At 44.7% G+C, this 26863-nt stretch overlaps 1 protein-coding gene across 1 annotated transcript in view; it reads left to right on the top strand.

Moving 5' to 3' along the window:
- The window catches only part of LOC134947699 (pre-mRNA 3'-end-processing factor FIP1-like), a 148235-nt gene extending 121614 nt beyond the window's left edge, over positions 1–26621 (top strand). Inside the window, exons 13-16 of the mRNA XM_063935655.1 lie at positions 18969–19134; positions 20338–20496; positions 20637–20669; positions 26475–26621. Coding sequence (XP_063791725.1) covers positions 18969–19134; positions 20338–20496; positions 20637–20669; positions 26475–26601 — 485 coding nt within the window. The 3' untranslated portion in view covers positions 26602–26621. The remainder of the gene's footprint in view (positions 1–18968; positions 19135–20337; positions 20497–20636; positions 20670–26474) is intronic.
- The last annotated feature ends 242 nt before the right edge of the window (positions 26622–26863 follow it).

The raw sequence follows: 26863 nt of genomic DNA, 5'->3' as shown, positions 1-26863 counted from the left end.
TGGCAAACCTATATTCATTGGTGGACGCTAAGTCTTTCAGATTTTCCAGGGTCTTCAGCATTCCTTCAGGCAGGAATGGATAAAGGTTTGAAGGTGGCTTCCTTGAGAGTGCAAGTGTCAGCGTTGACTGTATGGTTCCAAAAGAAAATTGCAAACTTACAGGATGTGCGTACTTTTTTCCAGTGAATGCTGCGCATTTAACCTCCTTTTGTTGCTTCTACAGTGCCTTGGGACTAAAGTCTAGTCCTGAAAGCCCTTCAAGTTGCCCCATTTGAACCACTAAATAAAGTGGATCTTAAATGGTTGACAGCTAAATTTCTGTTTGTACTGGCTATGGCGTCAGAAGAGTATCAGATTTAGGGGCATTATCATGTTGTTAACCATTTCTGATGTTTTTATCCAGATAAAGCAGGTCTCAGAACTAGATCTGGGTATCTTCCGAATGTGGTGTCTAAATTCCACCTTAATGAAGAAATTGTAGTCCCGGCTTTCCAGGTACCGGGCCTTTCTGCGGGAGATGCATTGCTGGACGTGGTCCGTGCATTAAGGAACTACGTGAATCGTACCAGTGCCATCCGAAAGACAGATTGTCTTTTTTCATTTACTACGGATTTCACAAGAGAGGATGGCCTGCTGATAAGCAGACACTGGCAAGATGGCTTTGGATGACTATTTCAGAAGCATATTCTCAAGCTGATCTCCCTGTTCCGGCTAATGTCTCTGCTCACTCTACTCGTAAGGTAGGTCCATCATGGGCAGCACAACAGATATGTAAGGCAGCTTCATGGTCTTCCATTAACACTGTCATTAGACATTATGCCATGGATACCTTTGCCTCTCATGACGCTGAATTCAGGCGAAGGATTCTTCTGTCCAATCAGGAGCGTCCCCACCACTAAATTGCTTTGGGAAATCCCATTGTTATCCTGTGGATAACCTGTGGACCCTGCCGGAGAAATATATGAACTCACCGTTGATAACGGTATTTCTCCTAAGTCCACAGGATCCACAGGGATCCCACCCTGATGCACCTGATTTGAGGAACATTTTACTCACTAACCTCTTCTTGTATGGAAGGGTGTGCATGTGTGTTCTTATTGCCTAATTAGAGCTATCTATGATGCTCCTGCCTTGAGCTTTGGAATACAACTGATTTGCCTGAGCCAGGAGGCGGCAGTGGCAAACGCAGGATTTGCATGGGGGGGTTTCCAGAACTGGGTGGAGCCAATCACAGGGGTGGGGACTGAGGTGACCCAGTATATGCTGGGTCCGTAAAACTAGTGTGTCTGTGTGTGTGTGTGTGTGTGTGTGTGTGTGTGTATATATATATATATATATATATATCTACATATCTACACATATATATATATATATATATATATATATACACATACACACACATACATATACACATATACATAGCATATTAAACATGCATATATATATATATATACACACATACAGTACACGTATATATACACATGTATATATATCGTGTGTGTGTGTGTGTGTGTGTTATGTGTATATATGTATATACATGTGTATATAATATGTATGCACATGGATATATATATATACTATAATTAAAATAAAGTAAACTTTTATTGCACTTACAAGTGCCACCAGGAAGACAGCAGGCTGCAGAGGACGCTAGACAGCCATTAATAATACTCATGCAACTAAAAAAAAAATGTTTCCTTCTTTTTTTAGTGTATGGGGGTTTCTGGGTGCTCGGAAACCCCCCCTGGGTGCGCCACTGGGCGGGGATATATGGACAGGCCCGTTGCATGCTGGGAGGCCGGAAAGCTTTGACCGATTGGTGCAAATCCGCTGTCGCTTCATCATATCCCATTGTTATCCTGTGGATCCTGTGGACTTAGGAGAAATACCGTTATCAACGGTAAGTTCTTACCATAACGTATATTTTTTATTCACATCTGGGAACACACCTACAGAGACAACGCTCCCCATTCTCTCAGAGTTTTCAATTCTGGTTGCCAGCTTCTATAGAGAAGAAACCTCTGTAAGCGGCTATTCACAGGCTCTGGAAAGCAGGAGTCCTTGTCCCTGTTCCAACACAACATTGGAACAAAGGTTCTTTTCATAATTTGTTTGTGGTCCCAAAAGAAGGATGGCTCGGACAGTCAGATCTTGAATCTGACTTCCCTGTCAGACTTCCCTGAGTCCATACTACTTGCCTTATTATTCAAGAGAAATCACTAGGGACAGTGTCAATGGACTTTGAGGGGACAGTGTTCTTGGTATCTTTTTTTTTTTTATATCAAGGACACATATCTCCACTTCCCGATCTGACCTACACATCAGGCATTCCTACGCTTCCCTTATAGAACTCTAAATATTGGTTCTAAGCGCTGACTTTTGGCCTCTCACCAGCCCGAGGGTCTTCACGGGGGTAATGGAGGAGATGATTTTCAACTGAAAATGCCATGGGGATCACATTGTTCCATACCTGGACGAGTTGCTCATAAAGCCACCTTCCAGGGAGCACTTCTCACAGGATTACCCTCACTCACATCTCAGAGACTGCAAATTTTATTAATAATACTAGGAAAGGGTACCCTTTCCCTTAATATGGCCCAGACTGTTTTAGCCATGGTACGGCTGCTACTCTAGACACGTCAGGTCTCCATTCATCTTGGCGTCCATCTCCTATTCAAGATATAGCATCCATTGTGGCGATTCAGTATGGCAGATTTAACGCGCGGCCATCCTCGTAGCATCTCCGCTCTGACTAGTTGGGTTCACATCTGCACATGCATCACATAATGCACCTAGGGGGTCATTCCGACCCGATCGCTCGCTGCAGTTTATCACAGCGCAGCGATCGGGTCGGAACTGCACATGCGCCGAAGTCATTCCCTAGCGATCGCCTCTGTCTGATTGACAGGTAGAGGCGGTCGATGGGCGGGAGTGGGTGGCATGGCGGCGTTTGGCCGCCGTTAAAGGCGCGCGGTCTGGCCAACGCGGGCAAGGCATCACACGCAGCCGCTGCGACCAGGGGCAGCGACAAACAACTCCCGGTCAGCCGCAGGAGTTGCGCTGGCCGGCAGTTAGTCCACAAGTACAAAAGCATCTCCGCTGTGCGATGCTTTTGTACTTGTGCGTGGGGGGGGCGGGGGGGGGGGCGGACTGACATGCGGGGCAGACTAGCCCTGTGCTGGGTGTCCCCCCGCATGTCAGGGAAGATGATCGTAGCTTTGCTAAATTTAGCACAGCTACGATCAAGTCGGAATGACACCCCTAGTTCCTCAAACACCACTCTTCTGCAGTGGTGGTTACTGTCACCATTTCAGATAGAGGATCGCTTATTCCACATTCACTGGGTGCTTCTACCCATGGATACAAGTCTCCAGGACTTGGCAGCTGTAACACAGAGCTCTCAGTTCCAAGGTCACTGGGCCAGGTCAAACACCACACTCTACAGTAGCCATGTTGAAGTTGCAAGGGTCTTTACCACACTAGGCCAGACATTTCCCCGGCTATAGGGTCGGCCTGTTCAGGTGCAGTCCCGCAATGCCACGACCATGCCATATGTCACCCGCCGTCCAGTTACCAGAGGTCAAGTGGCTATGAGAGTGGAGGCCAGGATCCTCTACTGTACAGAGAGGTACGTCGCTCCTATTTCGGTCCTCTTCATTTCGTGAGTTGACAACTAGAAGTCTTCTTTCTTTCAAGAAAAAAAAGTTACACTCAGTGGAGTAGCATTTCCACCATCTGTGTTCCAACAGGTGGTTTTCAGGCAGGGACGGCCAAAAGCTTGGCTTGATGGCGTCTCCGATCATCAAGAAACTTTAGATACTGCTCCAGGACACACACGCATCCCAGAGACAATGGCAGTGGATACTTTACCGCCTCCCTGGACCTTTCAGGGAGTATTTTGCCGTTTTTCTCTTATTCCACAAGTGTTCAAGCGGCTAAATAGGTTTGGTGGGGAGGTCTTCCAATTCCTCCAGGCAGGGCTAGATAGCCGGCCAGACGTTCCTGCAGGGGGTTCTACACCTCCAGTCTCCATACATTCTCCAGCCGCACTTTGGGTTTGAATGTTTTTCCACAGTTCTCCACTCTTCCCACTTGGGAACCGTCGGAAAATAAATTTTTTCTTCACATATCTCTCCTGGAAGACAGTTATTCTTCTGGTTTTGGCATCTGCGGGGAGTTTATTGGATTTGGGGACACTGTCGTACACGCCTCCATGTCTCCTTTTCATGCCGACGGGACGGACCTTCGATCTCGCCAGGTTTTTCTTCTGAAGGTTGTCCCATCCATTCACACTTGTGGTGCCTGTTCTTACAGGTGCATCATCAGTCTCGTAGACACTAAATATGGTGCGGATTCTTTGCATCTACATAGAAGGTACGCCCGCTATTGCGGAGTCGCCTCCCTGTACATTCTGGATGCTGCACCCTTGATAGGCTGCCCAGTTTCCAAGCAAGTTCCTTGACAACAGTTGTGCTCATGCACCCAAAATTAGTGAAACCAGGTGGCGCAACCTTATCACAACAGAAATTGAGTGGTCAAAAATGGCTTACACAATGGATATGATAGAATGGTTCCAGCTCCAAATTGTTTAACAATAGGCTAAAAAAAATAACAGAAAAATACAACACATAGTGTATTCAGCTTGAATAAAAGTGTGATTTTATTACTCAATGGTCCCACTCACATGGTATAGCTGATAAATTTGCATGTAGTAAGCAGAATCTCATTCTGGCTGGTTTCACTTCATAAATGTGTTAACCATACCGTTCCCATAAGGAGAAACAAAGGTTAAAAAACAGCATATATCAGAAGGCATCCAGAAAACTGCAGCGGACAGTGTGGAGATATAGTCACCCAAAGTCCCGGTTACTGAAGGTGTCCCAAAACTGCCGAGTACGTCCTCCGGATCCTCCGTTAATGCCGCACAAATAAGTCCCCCAGGCTTAAGCGCTTTCGGATCGTTTGTCCTTCTTCAGAAGCGTGAGGGACAACACAACTTAGCAACCTTAAATAGCACACTGATTGAAAGAATGGACACAGCTGTTGGGATCACTGGCGTCCTCCCGGCCGTCACATACACGTCACCGGAAGTGACGTTTGCGCTTCACTTCAAAATCCCGGAAGTGGCATTACCGGAAGTGACGTCTGCATGTCACGACTAGCGTGACTTGCGTTCCATTCCCCGTTTTCAATAACAACTGATCGGCAACATGTTTAGAATCCATATCTCAAAAATAAGAAATCACATATTATGTTCTTATAAAACAACATATAAACATATATATTTAATGGAGGTGAGGTAGATCTTTAAACAAAATTAATTACAAAAAATAGATGAGGTAGATTTTGAGACAAAGTTATTAACTCATTGCGCATAAAAGGAGACCCACTAGATTGTTAATAAAATGTTTAAAAGTTCAAGGTGATGTAAAATTATTATTACAAAATTATAAAAACCACTTCAATTCAAAATCACCATTGAGTCCCAAAGGTACTAGAGTTTTCAGTTTATAAATCCACTTCATGAATTAATAATAAAAAATAATTAATTTTGTTTAAAGATCTACCTCACCTCCATTAAATATATATGTTTATATGTTGTTTTATAAGAACATAATATGTGATATCTTATTTTTGAGATATGGATTCTAAACATGTTGCCGATCAGTTGTTATTGAAAACGGGGAATGGAACGCAAGTCACGCTAGTCGTGACACGCAGACGTCACTTCCGGTAATGCCACTTCCGGGATTTTGAAGTGAAGAGCAAACGTCACTTCCGGTGACGTGTATGTGACGGCCGGGAGGAAGCCAGTGATCCCAACAGCTGTGTCCATTCTTTCAATCAGTGTGCTATTTAAGGTTGCTAAGTTGTGTTGTCCCTCACGCTTCTGAAGAAGGACAAACGATCCGAAAGCGCTTAAGCCTGGGGGACTTATTTGTGCGGCATTAACGGAGGATCCGGAGGACATACTCGGCAGTTTTGGGACACCTTCAGTAACCGAGACTTTGGGTGACTATATCTCCACACTGTCCGCTGCAGTTTTCTGGATGCCTTCTGATATATGCTGTTTTTTAACCTTTGTTTCTCCTAATGGGAACGGTATGGTTAACACATTTATGAAGTGAAACCAGCCAGAATGAGATTCTGCTTACTACATGCAAATTTATCAGCTATACCATGTGAGTGGGACCATTGAGTAATAAAATCACACTTTTATTCAAGCTGAATACACTATGTGTTGTATTTTTCTGTTATTTTTTTTAGCCTATTGTTAAACAATTTGGAGCTGGAACCATTCTATCATATCCATTGTGTAAGCCATTTTTGAACACTCAATTTCTGTTGTGATAAGGTTGCGCCACCTGGTTTCACTAATTTTGGGTGCATGATTCTTAATTAAAACCACGGTGAAGGTTTTTTTGTGTGACTAAGGGCTGCTACCTAAGTATAAGCGCAATTAGGATCTTCTATTTTGTTTAACAGTTGTGCTCAGTTGAGCGTTTTGGCTTGCAGGGATCACAGCACACTCCCGCCCGTATTGGGTCTTTGGGACGTCCTCACAGTACACTGTACTCCAGTATCCCCTATGGATGTAAGAGAAAATGGGATTTTGGTACTTACCGATAAATCCTTTTCTAAGAATCCATAGGAGATGCTGAACGCCCACCCTGTGCTATTCTTCCTGCATGCATGTTCAGGTTGTGTGTTGGTTCGCTGACGGCTATTGCCGTTTGATTACATTTTTGTTCTGGTTCTATTCCAGTTTCTCTGTTATGAAGTTTTTAAATTACTTCTCCTCTCCGGTTATGTTCCGTCTCTCTTCGGGTACAGTTTTTCTTAACTGGTCTGATGGGGAGGGGCATAGAGGGGAGGAGCTAGCACACACACACAGACTAAAGAATTTATTGTGCACCGGCTCACGGACCCCATCTATAGCCCACAGTACACTGTACTCCAGTATCTCCTATGGACTCAGAGAAAAGGATTTTTCGGTAAGTACCAAAATCCCTTTTTTTTATGTACCCCAAATTTAATAACAGCACTTATTTTGCTGGGGGAAGAAATAGCTTACTATCATTTTTTTTACATGAAAAAAAAAATGCATATAATGGCCATTTAATCTAATTTAACTACAACAAATACTTTATTATAACCAATAATAGTCTTCTATAATGTTTTCCTATATTAGTTTTGCTTTTTTGGGGGGTACAGGCAGATTTCCCCATTTTCTCCTATGCTTGTCACCACTTTTGGTGGCTAGAATTATCCCGTTATTGCCGTTTTGGAATAGGATAGGTGCGATAAACAGGAGCATGCAGGGTGCGTTAACCCGAGTGCGGATCACGTTATTGTGGCTAATAGGATACCCAAGTCAACAAAGGTATACAATGCACACAGGTTGTATATAAAAGAGCAATTTTTTTTTAATGTTTTTGGGGGGGTGGGGGGGAATGACAACAAAAGCAGTGTGTCAAATCGCTTATATAATTATATCAACAAAGGCGCTTATTTATTATATCAACAAAGGCGTAGCGATGTACATCATGCAAAGTCACATTACAGCACCAGTGTGACACAAGTAGACAACAGATGTAACTAAATTCCTGCACTATAAAAATAATAAACAATGACTTGCTAACGGCCTGTACTGTAATCTAATTTGGCCAATACTAACACTAAGCAGCACTGGAATGTATTATGGACACAGATAGGTCAGGTCAGCCACTGGAGTTAATGGACATTGAACACAGTGGACACAGATAGGTCAGCTAAGCCACTGGAGTGTATGGACACAGTGAACACACAGATTATCTCAATCAGCCACTGGAGTGTAGGGACACAGTGGGCACACAGATAGGTCAGCTCAGCCGTCACTGTACTGGGTGGACACAGCGTGGAGTAAGCACAGACCGTCAGAGCACACAGCTCTCTCCACAGTCTGCTGTGAAATGGTGCTGTATCACTGATGCAGGCACTTACTGTATATGGAATCTAAAACCTGCAAGAATCCAATGCGGGGATGATGATATTTTGCCTCCGTCAGATCCCGGAAGTTTGGGTTGGCTTGATTTTCATAAAACCAAGCCCGCTCCTCTCTAATAAAATATAGCCTGTATGATTACTATGTATTGCCTGCAGAGTGTGTGTTTGACAATAGTAAATGATTCCATTATTAATGTATCCTGATATATTTAGAGCTATTCAATAGCTTATGCTAGCTTCGAGATTCGACTCCCAAGCATAAATTGGGCAAAGTCCTCCTTAGTCCCGTTACAAAGGATGACGCATCTGGAGGCTGTATTGGATACCTTTCTTCAGAGAATCTTTCTACATCTGAACAAAATAACCACGATACAGACAAGGATACAGGGATTGCTACACAGTCGGAGGGTGTCCATCCATGCAGCAATGCGAATTATGGGATCAATAGTCTCGACATTCAATATGGTAGAATATGCTCAATTGCATTCGAGACCCCTTCAACATCTGATTCTCTCCAAATGGAACAGACAGCATCAGATGATAAACTCTCAGACAATGGGTCCTAATTCAGACCTGATCGTAGCAGCAAATTTGTTAGCAGATGGATAAAACCATGTGCACTGCAGGTGGGTGCAGATATAACATGTGCAGAGAGAGTTAAATTTGGATGGATTATAATGTTTCTGTACAGGGTAAATACTGGCTGCTTTATTGATACACTGCAATTTAGATTTCAGTTTGAAGATACCACACCCAAATCTAACTCTCTCTGCACGTTATATCTACCCCCCACCCCACCCCTGCAGTGCACATGGTTTTGCCCATATGCTAACAAATTTGCTGCTACAATCAAGTCTGAATTAGGCTCAATAATTCTTCCTCAGGAAGTGCATCGGTCATTAGCCACCACTACAAACGGACAAAGGTCGACGCTTTTGGATTTCAGATTCGGAAGTTCTGACAACAGACGCCAGTATTAAGGGCTGGGGAGCCATGACAGAACAGTACTCGTTCCAGGGACACTGGAACATGGAAGAAAGTTGTCTACCAATCAACATTCTGGAGCTTCGGGCCATATACATGGCACTCACCCAGGCAAAAGAAATACTCCATGGCAGACAGATTCAGATTCGCTCGGACAATGCCACGGCAGTAGAGTATCTCCATCACCAAGGAGGCACTCGAAGTCAAATGGCAGTGAAGGAGGTATGCCGCACGTTAAGGTGGGCAGAACTTCATCATCCAGCCGTGTCAGCAATATTCATAGCAGGAGTCCTAAATTGGAAAGGGGATTTTCTCAGCCGACATGACATTCATGCAAATGAATGGGCCATACACCCAGAAGTCTTTCGGATTCTGGTAAACAAATGGGGACAGCTGGAAATTAATCTCATGGCCACTCGTCAGAACAACAGAGTACCCGCATACAGGTCAAGAACAAAGGATTCCAATGCGATCTTCGTGGATGCCCTGTCAGTGAAATGGGAAATTCATCTGGCATATGTCTTTCCACCAATCTCCTTGTTGCCCAGGGCGATTAGAAAATTCAAACAGGAAAGGGGTGCTGTGATACTAATAGCTCCGGCGTGGCCCAGATGAAATTGGTACACAGATCTGCAGCGGCTGTTCCTTCTGCCTCAATGTCCAGATCTACTGATCCAGGGTCCTTGTCTTTAGGAACACCTGGATCGACTGTCTTTGACGGTGTGGCTCTTGAAACATTCATCTTAAAAGTGAAAGGTTTTTCACAAGCGGTAATTCAAACAATGCTTAAAGCAAGGAAACTATCCACTGCTCACATCTATTACCGGGTATGGCATGCATATTTTCGGTAGTGCGCTGCCAGAAAATATGACCCAAGGTCTTTCAGAGTTTCAAGAATACTAGCATTTCTTCAAGCAGGAATGGACACAGGTCTTCAATTAGCTTCCTTGAAGGTACAAGTATCAGCATCAACTGTATAGTTCCAAAAGAAAATTGCAAACCTACAGTGTGTTCGCACTTTTTTCCAAGGAATGCTTCACATTCAACCTCCTTTTGTACCCCCTTCAGCTCCCTGGGACCTAGGACTAGTTCTCAGGGCACTTCAAGTGGCCTCATTTGAACCACTGAATCGTGTGGATCTCAAATGGTTAACAGCTAAAGTGATGTTTCTTCTGGCAATTGTTTCAGCTAGAAGAGTATCAGATTTAGGGGCGCTATCGTGTCGTCCTCCATTTCTGGTATTTCATCCAGATAGAGCAATTCTCCGAACTAAATCTGGATATCTTCTTAAGGGGGTCTCTAAGTTCCACCTTAATGAAGAAATTGTAGTTTCGGCTTTTCAGATACCGAACCTTTCTGCGGGAGATACATCATTGGACATAGTTCGTGCTCTAAGGATCTACGTGAATCGTACCAGTGCCATCAGAAAGACAGACACTCTTCGTTCTGTACGGATTTCACAAGAGGAGATGGCCTGCCAATAAGCAAACACTGGCTAGATGGCTTCGGATGACTATCTCAGAAGCATACTCTCAAGCTGATCTCCTGATCCTGGATAATGTCTCTGCCCACTCTACTAGTTCCGTAGGTCCTTCATGGGCAGCCCACCATAGCGCCTCAGCTGAGCAACTCTGTAAGGCAACCACATGGTCATCAATTAACACAATCATTAGACATTATGCCTGTGATACCTTTTGCCTCTCAGGATGCTGCATTTGGGCGAAGGATTCTCCTGTTCAATCAGGAGTGTCCCATCCCTTAGTTACTGCTTTTGGGACATTCCAAGGTATATCATGTGGATACCTCTGTGGACCCTGAAGGAGAAGTCATAAGTTTTGGTAGACTTACCGTTGATAACTCTTATTTCTCCGAAGTCCACAGTATCCACTGGGATCCCACCCTGACGCACCTTCTGAGAATCTTTACACTTACTAACCTCTTCCTACTGGTACGGAAGTGTGTGTACAGTATGTTATTCTCGCCTGAGTAGGTCTCTTTCTCGATAAATCTGCTCCTGCCTTGAGCTTTGGAACCAACTGAATTTCCTGAGCTGAAAGGCTGACCCGTTGCATCCTGGAAGTCTGAAAAGCTTAACTGTTTGGTGCCCTTTCCGCTGTCGCTACCTAATATCCCTAGTATATCCTGTGGATACTGTGGACTTTGGGGAAATAGAGTTAGTTATCGATGGTAAGTCTACCATAACTTCTGATTTTGCAGCTGAATTGCTGGTATGTTCAACAATTAAATTAAAATTTTCTGGTATTATATAAATCAGTGTTTCTCGACCTCAACCCTTAATTATCCCCAGCAGGTCCTTTGTCCTGCAGGGTCCACAGGTTATCCACAGGATAAACATTGGTATATGAGGTAACGACAGCGGATTGGCACCAATGATCAAAGCCAGAATGCAACAGGCCAGTCCCCTATATCCCCGCCTCCTGGCTCAGGCATTCAGTTTTATTTTTTGGTGCGGCAGGAGCCGCACCAGTGTCAATGAGCTGCTGGTTTTTAGCAGCCATAAGCTTTTTATTATTTTATTTTTATAGTCTTACTCTTTTTTTTGAGCGATCTTTCTAAAAAGCGCCTTATACGTACTTTAGAAAGAGTCACTCCAACAACTCCCCACCGATCGCAACAACGCTTACCCACATGTACAGTGCTGTTTCGGCGGGCGTCTCTGTAGGATGTACTAGCAAGTCCAGCAGACGTTACCAAGCTGTGGCCAGAGCATGGGGAGAAGGTAAGGCATCAGTTCCACTTATCAAGGGAAACGTGAGACAGCCACACTGTTTCGGTATGAAGACTACCAACCAGTCGCTGACGCGGCTGCCACCTCGGGTGCACCAGTGCTGGGCCTCAGGGATCATAGGCTCCAGGGGTAGTATAAGGCCGCGATCCCTGGGGTTGATGTCAGCAGTGGGGAGTAAGATGCTCCCCTGGTCGCCCCTCCCCCGGTTCATGACCAGTTTCCTCCGAGTTTCCCGACATGAACTGATTTCCAGCTTCCATCTGAGATGCAGTGTATCTAAAAGGACCCAGTCGCAGCACAGGCGGCTGTTTGACTGGTGCGTCGGTGTTCACTTGGGTGTCTGCGTTCACTGTAGGTTCACGGGGCGGTTGTGTACACTAATAGCGTCTGGATCCACTCAGTGTTCACTAACATTTTGATCGATCCTGGAAGCGGGGTGAAGTCTTCCTGTATCCCACTCTCCTGAGCTGGGTGATACAGCACTAAGGGGCTAATTCAGACCTGACGCACAGCAGTGATCAGGCTTGAACTGCGCATGCGCCGACGCCACAGTCGCCGGCGCATGCCAGACAGCCGACGGCTGTCTTTAGCTAGTGATCGACTCTGCCTGATTGATGTCACATGCAGCCGCTGCGACCCGGGCAGCGACGAGTAGCTCCCGGCCAGCTCGCAGGAGCTTCGCTGGCCGGGAGCTACCCCTGAAGTACAAAAGCATTGCCACTGTGCAATGCTTTTGTACTTCTGCGACGAGGCAGGGACTGACATGCGGGGTGGGCTAGCCCTGTGCTGGGCGTCCCCCCGCATGTCAGTGTGCCTGATCGTAGCTGTGCTAAATTTAGCACAGCTACGATCAACTCTGATTCACCCCCTAAGCTGGGTTTACCTCTCATGATCTGGTTCAAAAGAGATTATGTGCAAACTTTTTGTTTTCACCAAAGCCTCCTGAATAATCCAAGGCAGGCACAGGTTCAAATGGAACGCCCTTGGACTACGTTTGCACAGACATTATCCAGTAAAGCTGAGCGGATAATGCCATCTATACCAGGGATAGATTACCCTATTAACCCTTACATGCAGGAGTGTATCTACTTATTGGCCAGGATGGCACTCGCCAAGGGGCGCCAGGCAAGGAGGGGGCGCCGTCTGGCAGTGCCATCCATGGCCAGGTGGTAGAACCAAGTAGTACTGTCAGACTTGGTGCCGGCGCCAGTGTCCGGCAGCAGCACCCTGCACCTTGCTTGTAATCAGACTCAACATAAACTACAGCTCCCAGCAGTCCTTGTTGCCGGGAGCTCCCAGCAGCAAGGGCTGCTAGGAGCTGTAGTTTACTTTGAGTATGAGTGATCACTAGTGCGGAGCTGTGCCGCTGGACACTGGCGCCGGCAGTGACAGTCACCAGGTACAGTCAGTGCCGGATTATGGGGAGGGTGGGGAGGGTTTGAGGCCAGGACTGCACTGCCCTGCATTGGGCTAGGGCAGTGGACGGAGTGGGAGCACGGCACTCACTGCCAGGCAGGCCAGCAGCATGGTGGAGAGGGAGAGAGGACAACGAGCTACTAAAGTACATGCAGTCAGCGTACCCCGTCTGTAATGTGGGGGGGGGGGCACTATATGGTCTGTCTGTATGTGTGTCTGTGACTGAATTTATGTATGTATGCGACTATGTATGTTTGTGTGTGTATAAGTATCTACTGTATTTCTGTGTATTAGTGTGTGACTATGCATGTGAATAAGTGTGTATCTATGTATGTATGTATGTATGTATGTATGTGACTGTATTTGTATCTACTGCATGTGTGTCTGTACTGTATATCATATGTATGTGTTTTGAGTGTGACTGTGTGTAAGTGTATACTGTATGTGTGTGCCTATGGCCAGGATCAGATATACTAATGGAAAATGTAGTTTGACTGCATTCCCCATATAAAATTAGAAATATATTTATTAGCACTGGTCCACATTTCCATTTTCTATTTGCATTCTCCACATGCCCTGTATAGACGGTGTTTTCTATAGGGGTACGACTGTGTGGCATAAAGTGAATAAGATACACTACCGTGCGTTGTAATGTGAGTAATGGACACTACTGTGCGGTCTAATGTGATACTGTGCATCATAATATGAATTGGATGTACTATTGTGTGGCCATGCCCCTTTCCCAATAAGTCCACATTCCTTTTTTGAGACGCCTTCCTTATTTCAAATATGTGTATGCATGTGTATGTGTGTGTATGTGTGGGGGGTGGGGGGGGGGTCACCAGCCCCTGACTTTGCCAGGGGCGCTCAGACCCCTAGATAACCCCTGCTTACATGCAACATTCCAGCTGGGGTTTATCACATCCAGTACAGGAATCTGCAGCCTTTCAACAAAAACAGGCTGAAAGGCCGATGGAAAGTAAATCACATAGACCTGAAACAACATCTTCACAGTCTACACATGTTTCAGATGGGGACTCGTCGGAGGATGAGGTTTCATTGCACTCCGGGTCTGCATACAGAGGTGAGGATGAAGGTCTTAGCTCAGTGGACATACCTGAGCTAATTAGTGCTATGAAAGACATTCTATCCCTAGAGGAAGCAGCAGAGCCTTTGTTAAAATCTAAAGCACCTGTTTTTAAACGTCCCAAAACAGTTAGGACTGAATTTCCTGGGTCAGAACAGCTGATGGAAATTATGCAAGAGGCTTGGGTAAAACACCCAGTAAGAAGTTTAGAATACCAAAGAAATGGAATTCCCATTATCCTCTTCCGACTGGGGACTGTTTTAAAAAGGGAGGTGGCTCCCAAAGTAAATACGCATGTCATTCGATTGGTGCAAAAATCTACATTACCTCTGCCTTCAACATCAATAAATTATGTCACGGATAGGAAAATAGATGGTTTTCTAAAAACCGTTTTCTCCTTGTCTGGGGCAATCATAAGACCAACCATGGCTTCAGATTGGATGGCAAAAGCAGTGGCAGCCTGGGCTGATGCATTGGAGGATGATCTTTCATTGGCATCTAGAGAGCAAAAATCCCATATTGCACATGTAAAACAGTCAGCTATTTTTATGGAAGAAGCAGCCTTGGATATGGGTACAATTGCTTCTCCAGCATCAGCGTCAGCAGTAGCAGCTCGCAGAGCAGTTTGGCTACGTACATGAAAAGCTGACTTAGATTCCAAGAAGGTTCTGGAGTCTTTGCCTTTTACTGGAGATATTCTTTTTGGTAAAGAATTAAACAGTATTTTGGAGTCAGAAGCAGACTCCAAGAAAGTGAAGTTTCCTTCCACACACAAATCCAAGCCTAGATTTCCATCTTTTCGGCCCTTTCGGACTCAAGGAAAAGCAAAAGGAAAGTGTTATGGCAAATAGTCTCAATCTGACAAGTCTGGTAAGACTAAAAAGCATTGGGCTACTAGAGTGCCAGCTTCCAAGTCAGAAGATAAGCCTGATGGTGCGGACCTCCACCTGGGGGACCCCATGGTGCGAAGCCGACTTCTTCATTTTGCACAGATCTGGCAGCAATGTACCACAGATGCCTGGGTGCAAGAAGCGGTATCTCACGGTTATGCGTTTGCTTTCAAGAAACACCCGTCTGAAAGGTTTTTTTTATACCAGCCCATCTTCAGTGGAAACTAAGGCCAGGGCTTTACAAGAGGCAGTTCAGAAGTTGCTTCAGTCAGGAGTGATAATTCCAGTTCCTCCTGCACAACGAGGACAAGGTTTTTATTCCAACCTGTTTCTAGTCCAGAAGCCAAATGGGTTGTTCAGGCCCATACTCAATCTCAAAGTGCTGAACAAGTACATTTGGGTGCCTCGGTTTCATATGGAGACTTTACGTTCCATTATTTTGGCCATGGAGCCGAAGGATTTTATGGTATCCTTGGATATCCAGGATACTTACCTACATGTTCCTATAGCACTGTCCCATCAGTGCTATCTCAGGTTTGCTATCCTCCAGCAACATTTTCAGTTTCAGGCCCTACCATTTGGACTGGCCACAGCTCCCAGAGTATTCACCAAAATTATGGTGGTAATGGCAGCTTATCTCCGCAAGCAGGAGATAAAGATTTTTTTCCATACCTCGACGACTTATTAATCCTGGCACAATCTCAGGAATTGCTTCAGTGTCATTTGCTACAGACAATAGCGTGTTTGCAGAGACATGGTTGGTTCATAAATTGGGCAAAGTCGTCCCTGGTTCCATCACAATGGATGACTCACTTGGGGGCTGTGTTGGAGTCGGTCTTCAGAGAGTAATTCTACCTCTGAATAAAATATCTAAAATTCAGTCAAGGATTCAGGAGCAGCTACACAGTCAAAGGGTATCCATTCCCGCCGCAATGCGGGTGACGGGACTGATGGTGTCAACATTCGACATGGTGGAGTATGCTCAGTTCCACTCGAGATCGCTGCAACATCTGATCCTTTCCAAATTGAATGGTTTTCATCAGACAATAAAAACGCAGACTATGGTCCTTCCTCTCAAAGTAAGGAGGTCATTAGCCTGGTGGCTACAGACATCCCATCTGGTCAAAGGGAGACCCTATTGGATATCAGATTGGGAAATTCTGACAACAGATGCCAGTCTTCAGGGCTGTGGAGCAGTGTCAGGAAGAAGTTGCTTCCAAGGACAGCGGACCAAGGAAGAAAGTTGCCTGCCAATAAATATATTGGAACTTCGGGCCATTTATATGGCACTCATTCAGGCAAAGGACATTCTTCAGGGAAAACCAGTTCAAATTCACTTAGACTATGCAACAGCAGTAGCGTACCTCAATCATCAAGGAGGAACTCGTAGCCTAAAAGCAATGAAGAAGGTAAGCCGCACGTTAAGGTGGGCAGAACTTCATCATCCAGCCTTGTCCGCAGTGTTTATTCCTAAACTGGGAAGCAGATTTTCTCAGTCGACACGCCATTCATGCAAATGAATGGGCTTTATACCCCGAGGTCTTCCAGACTCTTGTAGACAAGTGGGGGTTACCGGAGATAGATCTCATGTCGTCCCATCAAAACATCAAAGTTCCCACGTATAGGTCAAGAACAAAGGATCCCAGAGTGACCTTTGTGAATGCCCTGTCATTGAGATGGGAATTTCGTCTGGCCTATGTGTTTCCACCATTCGCCCTGTTGCGCAGGGTGATGCAAAGGGTAAAACAAGGAAAGGGCACCGTGATACTAATAGCTCCGGTTTGGCCCAGAAGACATTGGTACACAGATCTGCAGAGGCTGTAAATGGATGCTCCATTTCTACTCCCTCAACTTCCAGATTTACTATCACAGGGTCCTTGCTATTACAAGCACCTGGATTGACTGTCTTTGACGGCATGGCTCTTTAGACTTCCATTCTGAAAGCAAAAGGATTCTCACAACAGGTATTCAAACAATGATCAGGGCAAGGAAACCATCCACAGCTCACATTTATCACCGAATATGGCAAACCTATATTCAGTGGTTCAGTGACCGGAAATTTTACCCTAGGTCTTTCAGAGTTTCCAGAGTCCTAGCATTCCTTCAGGCAGGAATGGACAAAGGTCTATGGGTGGCTTCATTGAGAGTGCAGGTGTCAGGATTGACTGTATGGTACTAAAAGAAAATTGCTAACTTACAGGATGTTCACACTTTCTTCCAGGGAATGCTTCACATCCAACCTCCCTTTGTTCCTCCTGCAGTGCATTGGGATCTAAGTTTAGTCCTAAAGGCGCTTCAAGTTGCTCCATTTGAACTACTAAAGCAAGTGGATCTTAAATGGTTGACAGCTAAAGCTCTCGTTCTACTGGCTTTTGCTTCAGCTAGAAAAGTTTCAGATTTAGGGGCATTATTATGTTGCCCTCCTTTTCTGATTTTTCATCCAGATAGAGCGGTTTTTAGAACCAAATCTGGTTATCTTCCTAAGGTGGTGTCTAAATTCAACCTTAACGAAGACATTGTTGTCCTGGCCTTCCAAGGGCCGGACCTTTCTGCGGGAGATGCATCATTGGACGTAGTCTGTGCCTTAAGGATCTACGTGGATCGTACCAGTGCCATCAGAAAGACAGACACTCTCTTTGTTCTCTACGGATTTCACAAGAGAGGATGGCCTGCTGACAAGCAGACACTGGCGAGGTGGCTTTGGATGACGATTTCTGAAGCATATTCTCAAGCTGATCTCCCTGTTCAGGCTAATGTCTCTCTCACTCTACTCGTAAGGTAGGTCCATCATGGGCAGCACAACGTGGTGCTTCAGCTGAACAGATATGTAAGGCAGCCACATGGTCTTCCATTAACACATTGATTAGACATTATGCCTTTGATACCATTGCCTCTCAAAACGTTGAATTCGGGCGAAGGATTCTCCTGTCCAGTCAAGAGCGTCCCCACTACTAAATTTGCTTTGGGACATCCCAATGTTTATCCTGTGGATAACCTGTGGACCCTGCAGGAGGAATAATAGTTATGGTAGACTAACCATTGAGAACTCTATTCCACAGTATCCACATGGATCCTACCCTGATGTACCTGATTTGAGGATCCTTTCACCTACTAACCTTCCTTTTTGTACGGAAGGGTGTGCATGTGTGTTCTTCTCGCCTAATTAGGGTACTCTATGATGCTTCTGCCTTGAGCTTTGGAAAACAACTGAATTGCCCGAGCCAGGAGGCGGGGATATAGGGGACTGGCCCGTTGCATTCTGGGAGGCCAAAAGCTTTGATCATTGGTGCCAATCCACAGTCTCTACCTCATATCCCAATGTTTATCCTTTGGATACTGTGGACTTAGGAGAAATAGAGTTATCAATGGTAAGTCTACCATAACTATTATTTTTTTAGGGTTTCTGTCTATGCAAGCAGGTGGGATAATTACTGACCCAGCAAAATAGATTAACTCACCTGTACATGGTAAAAGAATCCACAAAACATGACGTGTTGGTTGTACTTGTGGAATGGCGTTAAGAACCCTCAAAGAGGTCTTTTCTTGAGTTATGTTTTAAACCAAATCCAGTTCAACAAAAGTTTTGGGGGTAGTAACCAGGCATAGACTTCTGCTGACTCCTCCATGCTGACAGGAGTGAAATACATGGCTCGGGAATGAGCAGTGTTTATCATTGCAATCTGTGTGGATTGCATAGGCATCACTCACATACTAAGATTGTTTGGCTAACATTTTAATGACTCAGTATAATATTGTAGTATGTGCTTTCTCTAAACTTTTTGTACAGTTATTTTGAAGTTTAGTGTTGAAAGTTGTGAGTTAGTAAAATCAGAATTTTGTGGTTGTATAATTGCAGGACCAGGTATGCCGAATTACCACCCTGTCTCCAATACTCAGAGCTCTTGGGTGACCACCATGAGCAAAGGTAGCAATAGCCTTAGGGGACATGACTGGACACCAAGAAGACAACGGGATCGAGAGCTGGACAGAGTCAGGAACCAGAACTCTAATAACTACAAAATGTAGGTATTTTTTGTTTAATTAATTGATGTAGTTTAGAGTGTTGCCAAATGCTTTCTTTAGATGCATTTGGCTAGGATCAGACCTATTGGGGGATATTCAATTGTTTGAAAAGTCAGTTGTTCGTCTGTTTTTTCCTAATACATAGGAAAAAACAGACACCCAACCGACTTTTCAAACATTTGAATTCCCCCCATTATGTGATCTTTCTTTAGAAAGGGTTGTCCACTGATCTACTATAAGATAAAATAGATCACACAAAAACATACTTGCTGACATTATATGTCTCATATTTGAGACATCAGTGAAGGGAGGGGTCAAGTGGTGACGCGTTTCATGTCCGTCACAAACTCTGCTGAGCTGTGCTGCAATGATGGCACCACACAGAGCAATGGGGCTTAATGACGCAATTGACCACAAATTGCATCATCAAGATAAAGAATCAACTACTTCGGTAGGGAAGTAGGTGGATCTGGAAGATTGAAAAGTACTTTCCGTGGAGGGTGGGAAAATTCTCCAAAATGCAAGAGTCTCCTAGACAATTTGGGAGAGTAGGCAAGTATGAGCTGAACCAACCTGTAGTTTATAAGGACAATCATTTTAACAGCAGGAAAACACATTTCCGTCAGTACAAGTTCAAAGTGCTAGGGGAGTTTGCCAAACCAAACATTTAAATGTTAACAGCAGTATAGTGTAGTGATGTGAGGCAACTGTGATTTATGGAACAAGAATGGGGAATCCATCAAACCAGTGTGTGAAGTAAAGTTCCTACTATCAACTTTATCGTGCCAATAAATTCTACAGTGCAGTATAATCATATAATATTTCATTAGTAATTGGTAAATTAGATACAAGAGAACCATTCACACACAAAACTGGTAGAATGTGTATTAAAAATATAAAGGGACGGGATGGTGAAAGGATTCATTGTTTATATGAAACTTACACAATTTATGAAGATTCTGCCTTTTCACTCTCATTTGCAATAAAGTGTGTATGCCAGCAATGGAAAAGGAGACATATCATAGATAATCATGTGTAGAACAAATCACTAGCAAGAGATTAAAGCTCATTATTTGCACACTTTGTGGAGTCCTACAGTATTTTGTACTCCCTGTGGGATCCACTTTCTGTTGTGGAAAGCAAATTGCATTTCTTCCTTTAGTTTAACTGAATATCTGATCTGCTTATATTTATCTTACAAGTGAAAGTGATCGTTACATAAATTACACTCGGGGAAAAAGTTATGACTACGAGCGCAAGTATATGCGCAGTCGTGAGCGACCCTGGGAGAAAGAAGATAAACTCAGTGGAGAGCATAGACAAAGAGAGAAAGAGGAGAGCAGCAAACACAAGTCTCGGCGGTAGGTTCTCTATGTGGATGCAGACATCATGACCCGCCAGATCCGCTTTTGATACTTATATAAGTGTTGTTTTTTTTTAAAAAGTAAAATTTTTAATATTTATTGGATTGTTAATTTAATTACTTATTCTTCCACTACAGACAATCCCCTGCAGTAAAGAAACCGCCTCCGAAGTAAGATTCACTTACATGTGACGTGTTTTGTTTTTATTTATTGAAAACATGTAAGATTCCTTTGAGATTTATCTACTAATTGTATGTTGATGAACCTTTATACAGTAACTGCCACTACTGTGTATTGATGTACATGTCCTCATTACAGGGATTTTAAGCTTGCCCTCACTCGCATTGCCTCAATAGGCAAATGTAGAATTTTCACAGGGAGGACTTTTACCTTTTGTTCTTTATTATAATATTCCTATCCCATGTATATGCTTACTATACTAATTTTACATGGCAAACAATACATATGTCAGGCTGGAAATGTCCACAAGTCAAACTGCCCTGTAAACAGGAGAAGATTGCCTAAGCAGTGCTGGACGTGACAATTATTTATATAGAGCCAGCATAGTATGTTGCACTCAGGGACAGCCCGACCGTTATGCTGCCATTTAGCGCACCACATTGTTGAGGTTGCTGCCGTGCTGCAGCTGGAAAGTGCATTTGAGATGCGGTGCTCTCGGCGGCTGCCTTGTGCACATGATTGCATGGCAGTTGAACACCTTTGTTAACTATGCTGATAGCCCATCCTGTGCAGGTGTTACCGGTCTTAACACGGTGGTGCAGCTGCTTCATCCCTTACTGATCTTTGCAAGTGCCCAGCGGTAATATACTGGTTCACAGTGGGTTCCGGTGAAATGTGTCCATCCGGCCTGGGCGGCCTTCAGCCTGTGTGGTCCCGCTGGTCAGACAGCAGGTGCAGCTGCGCTGCTATACTTCTAAAAACAGTCTGGTCGCTGTTAGTGGGGTTAGCGTGGCTGTGCTGTATATATACACTGCAGCTGTATGTGATAAGGGAGCTGCAGTAATTGTGCTGGTCTTTGAGATTTATTACAACCTGCTGTTGGTATAGGTGATTGGAAGGTTCTAGTATTAACAGTATATATACGGGACTTACAATACCTGCACATATATTTTCTTTCTGGCATCAATTGTCTGGACTATTCTATTACATAAAATTAAATATGGGGGAAGCATGGAAATGCAGCAGCTAAACTGGAAAAATGTGCTCGCTTCTCTGCCCTGAAGCCACCTTATGGGGTGCTTCTCAGGGCCTTTCTTCACCTCTTGCCTCTACCTCATCTACACCACGTACCTGGCTACGGCGGCTGGCAGCGACGGAGCCAGGCACTGCACGAACCTTCACCCCACAGGGCTAGAGAACGGGGCCATCCTCCCAAGTGAGAAGAAGCGGCCATGGCACCGGAACTCTGACCGGGGAGTTGGGCCATCAGTTTGTCATCTGGAGCCCGCTGCTCTATTTCCTATCACTTTGGGTCGATAGCAGGTAATACCCACTGAAGGGCCCAGGGGGTCATTACTACTGAAGAGCCCAGAAGGCCATTACTGCTGAGGCGTCCACTCAGGTACCCAGACGGCCACTATTGCTGAGAGGTCCACTCAGGTAACCAGGAGGCCATTACTGCTGAGGGGTCCACTGAAGGGCCCATGATATTGTTACTACTGAGGGGTCCACTAAAGGTCCCAGGAGATTACTACTGAGGGGCCCAGGGAATCATTACTGTGGAGGGGCTCACTGAGGGACCCAGGGGGTCATTATTGCTGTACTCAAGCATTAGTAGAAGACACAGATCCATATGTGGGAAAGGCATGCTGAGCATTGTAGTTCATCAGCAGATGGCTATATACATGATGGCGTTGCATGACACATTACTGCTGGGCAGGGTGTTGATTGTATGAAAGATTACCCAAAGTTCTGGATTCTAACTTAAAAATAAAAAAAATAAAAAAAATTGGCAGCAACTGTGTGACGTAACATGAATAAGGGAAACTACTATGTGTCGTAATACGAATCGGGCACTGCGTGCGTTGTAATGTGAATAAGACTGTGCTACTGTGTGGCATAATTTGAATTGATGGTACTATTGTGTGGCTATGCCCCTTACTTGTGAGACCACGCCCTGTTTTTGCACTGTCCCTTTATACGTAAAGTATGGGAGGGATGAATATAAGGGTTTATCCCATCAAGGGGTGCCAAAATCTATATTTGCTTACAAACAAAATTAAGCTTGGTCCAGCCCTGGTTGCGCTGTACAATAATACAACAGTAATAAAACAAGACTGGTAATAGGATAGACCAAGAGGTAAGAGGGCTCCGTTTGCAAGCTTACATTCTAGAGGGAAATAGGAATATGATACAGGTACTACATATTGTAAATGATCCAACCAAATTACAAAGGTTCTTGGTGGAGTTTATGATCCAGTCATACAGTAATGTTGGCCTGGAATCAGCAGGTTACGTGAATGTAGAAAGAGAACATATGTAAAGTTGTGTGTGAACTCTGCAGAGGCCATGTAGGTGGGTCTGTTATTTGATAAGCTTACCTGAAGAAGTGATTTTCAAGGAACAATTGAAGGTTTGGAGGCTAGCAGGAAGTATTGTTGTGTGAGGGAGAGCATGCCACAGAGCAGGTGCAGCATGAAAAAAGTCTTGCAACCGTGAATGGGAACAGGTAATAAGTGTAAATGTGAGACACAGACAAGGGTGTAGCTACCATAGGTGCAGGCAGTGCAGCTGCTGAGGGGCTCACCTGCCCAGTCAAAGTTACATGTGTTATATACATTTTTCACCCCTGTGTGGTATGTAGAGGTCCTTTCAATCTTTTTTATTGGCGCCTGCAATATATCTAGGTATGCCCCTGGACATGCTCATTGTAGTGTGGTATGTAGGGCATTTTAATGTTATATAATATGAACCGGGGCACTGTAATGAGGCACAATATGAACGGGGAGCACTATATATCATAATGTGAATTGGGAGGTACTGTGCGGCATAATGTGTACTGGCAGCTCTGAAATGTGACATAGGGTAAACTTAAGCACTACTGTGAAGACACTAGGGCACTACTATTGGGCATAACATTAAATAATGCTCTACTATGGTTCAGAAAATGAACTAGGGCACTATTATAGGGCATAAAATGAACAACTGCTGCAGAGAAGTGTCTCTGTAGAAGCATTGAGACGGGTGGCCCTTCAAAATGTTGCTATGGGGCCCACAAAGTTCTGGCTACGCCCCTGGAGACCAATCTTGGGTAGAGAGGAGGGACTGAGCTGAGAGATATTTTATGATAAGTGAAGAGATGGTGCCGTGGTGTAGTCTTGTCTCTGGTCTTGTATGTTAGCAAAACTATTTTTATTAGATCAATAAGATACTGGCATCCAATTTTAGGACGGTCAGTGGGGAACAGCAGCAGAAGAACATTTTGCAAGGCAAATCAGATTAGCTGCTACATTCAAAATAGATTGTAGGGGTAATAGTCTGTTAAGGGGAAGACCAGTAAGGAGGCTATTGCAATAGTTAATATAGGAAATAGAGTGCATGCATATGCAGTGTTTTGTGTGAGATGCAGTACACTGTATGTGTGTATTCTCTAAATATTTCTTGAGGAACAAAAGACAGCTCTGAGTCTAGGCAAAGGGCTTTAGAAATAGAGTTGATTGTTCCAGGACAGGACAGTGTCCTGATGATCTAGGGCAGAGGTTCTCAAACTCGTTCCTCAGGACCCCACACAGTGCATGTTTTGCAGGTAACCCAGCAGGTGCACAGGTGTATTAATTACTCACTGACACATTTTAAAAGGTCCACAGGTGGAGCTAATTATTTCACGTGCGATTCTGTGAGGAGACCTGCAAAACATGCACTGTGTGGGCCCCCGAGGACCGAGTTTGAGAACCTCTGATCTAGGGAATGTAGTGATTTTTCCTTCATATTTCACCTGCAAGTTTAGCCTATATAGGATAGTCCAGACTTCTGAAATGCCCCTTTCGTCAGCAGAACATGTTTTCTTGACTGATGACTAATATCATGTGAAAATTCTACACACATTAATGCAAACACCTGTGCTCTTATACAGAAAACAGGTGGGGTCCCTGAGGACAGGTTTTAGAAAATGCTCTCTTGGGTTTGTGATTTTGCAACAAATGCTGTAGTAGTTTTATTGAGGCTGCACAGCAATTATCGGAGGATATTTCTGTGTAGCTGACCAGATATTGGATCTGCTGCTTCACTGCACAGGTAAAAGCTGTCACTCTGATGTGAATGCTATCAATGAGCTTTATTTTCACACACTTTTGTTTTATTTAATAAGCTTATACCTGCGCCCTTATTGATGCAGCCTACGCACAAAAACTAATATCACTTAACAACCTGAACAGGCTCTCCAAAATCGATAATCAAATGTACACATGGATTGAAAATTTACATCAACTCCAAATAGGGAAGGAAAATGGAAAAAAGTAATTAGATCCATATAATCTATCAATCTATCACACATCAGTGACTTCATGAAGTTGACAGACTGGTGGCTTCATACAGCTCCCCAATCCACACTCACCACTGGGGGTGATTTGTATCTCTAATGCCAAAGGGTCTGGGTGCCATGAGAAGGTAAGCATACTGTAGTGTAGTTTAGTATGTGCTGGGAGGGGGGAGCAGTGTAGCAATGGTAGTATAGTGTGTGCATGGAGGGGGTGCATGATACTGGCTGTAGGGTAGTGTGTGTGTGTGTGTGTGGGGGGGGGGGGGGGGCGTGCAGGGTAGCGGCTGTAGTGTATTGTGTGCAGGGTAGTAGATGTAGTGTAGTGTAGTGTAATGTGTGCTGGGAGGGGGGAGCAGTGTAGCAATGGTAGTATCGTGTGTGCATGGAGGGGGTGCATGATACTGGCTGTAGGGTAGTGTGCGGGGGGGGGGGGTGCAGGGTAGCGGCTGTAGTGTATTGTGTGCAGGGTAGTAGATGTAGCGTAGTGTAATGTGTGCTGGGAGGGGGGAGCAGTGTAGCAATGGTAGTATCGTGTGTGCATGGAGGGGGTGCATGATACTGGCTGTAGGGTAGTGTGCGGGGGGGGGGAGCAGGGTAGCGGCTGTAGTGTATTGTGTGCAGGGTAGTAGATGTAGCGTAGTGTAATGTGTGCTGGGAGGGGGGAGCAGTGTAGCAATGGTAGTATCGTGTGTGCATGGAGGGGGTGCATGATACTGGCTGTAGGGTAGTGTGCGGGGGGGGGTGCAGGGTAGCGGCTGTAGTGTATTGTGTACAGGGTAGTAGATGTAGTGTAGTGTAGTGTAATGTGTGCTGGGAGGGGGGAGCAGTGTAGCAATGATAGTATCGTGTGTGCATGGAGGGGGTGCATGATACTGGCTGTAGGGTAGTGTGCGGGGGGGGGGTGCAGGGTAGCGGCTGTAGTGTATTGTGTGCAGGGTAGTAGATGTAGTGTAGTGTAATGTAATGTGTGCTGGGAGGGGGGTGCAGGTTGAGAGGTAGTGTAGTGTGCGGGGAGGAGGTGCAGGGATAGTACATACCTGTCCTGTGCCTGGCCTGGAAGCTGTCTCTCTGCAATGCTGGAGAAGAAGATGAGAACTGGAGAAGAAGGCAGCACTGCGGAAGGTGGGTAATTAACTTCTAATTAAGCTAATTGGAAACTTCCAATTGCTTAATTAACCATTAGGACAGGGGATGAAGCAGGTACGAGATTTTTGCTATTCTCACACCTAATTCAATATGCCCCAATATGTTTCTTCTTTTAATACATGTAACCATTCTGCTTATGAGCATACCAATAGCGTAAATTATTACACACTGTTTTGGATTTGAAGTGGTGACAGTATTGGGATCACACACACACGATAAGTGTGTCACTTGCATGAAGTCATTAGTTTAATTTATTTGTAGCATTACCTCCTTAATGTACAGTGCTATGTATTATGTTGATAATAGGATAGCAATTATTTCTGAATTTCAGGAAACAGGACAGTGAGGACAGAGAGACCCACCGACGGCACAAGCGCAAGAAAAGCAAGCGAGGGAAAGAGGAGAAGAGTGGGGATGAAGAGCCTACACGAGGAAACCGGCGTGACCGCATGGGATAAGCAATGTTATGCCTAAAAGAGGCTCAAGAGCATACCTCCCAACATGACCCTCTCCAGGAGGGACACAATGCTCTTCTCCTGGACTTTTCTCCTAATTTATGATTTCCAGCACCTGTGTTGAACAGGTTAATGGATAAGAAAGGTGTTTCAGCACAGGTGATGGCAATCATACATTAAGAGGGAAGTCCAGGAGCAGAGCATTCTGTCCCTCCTGGAGAGGGTCATGTTGGGAGGTATGCTCAAGAGTAGAATGTCAGTAATG

This window comes from Pseudophryne corroboree, chromosome 8 (genome assembly GCF_028390025.1).
Source record: "Pseudophryne corroboree isolate aPseCor3 chromosome 8, aPseCor3.hap2, whole genome shotgun sequence".
NCBI lineage: Eukaryota > Metazoa > Chordata > Amphibia > Anura > Myobatrachidae > Pseudophryne > Pseudophryne corroboree.
The sequence above is the reverse complement of the archived record's forward strand: the minus strand, read 5'-3'. Positions and strand labels throughout refer to the sequence as shown.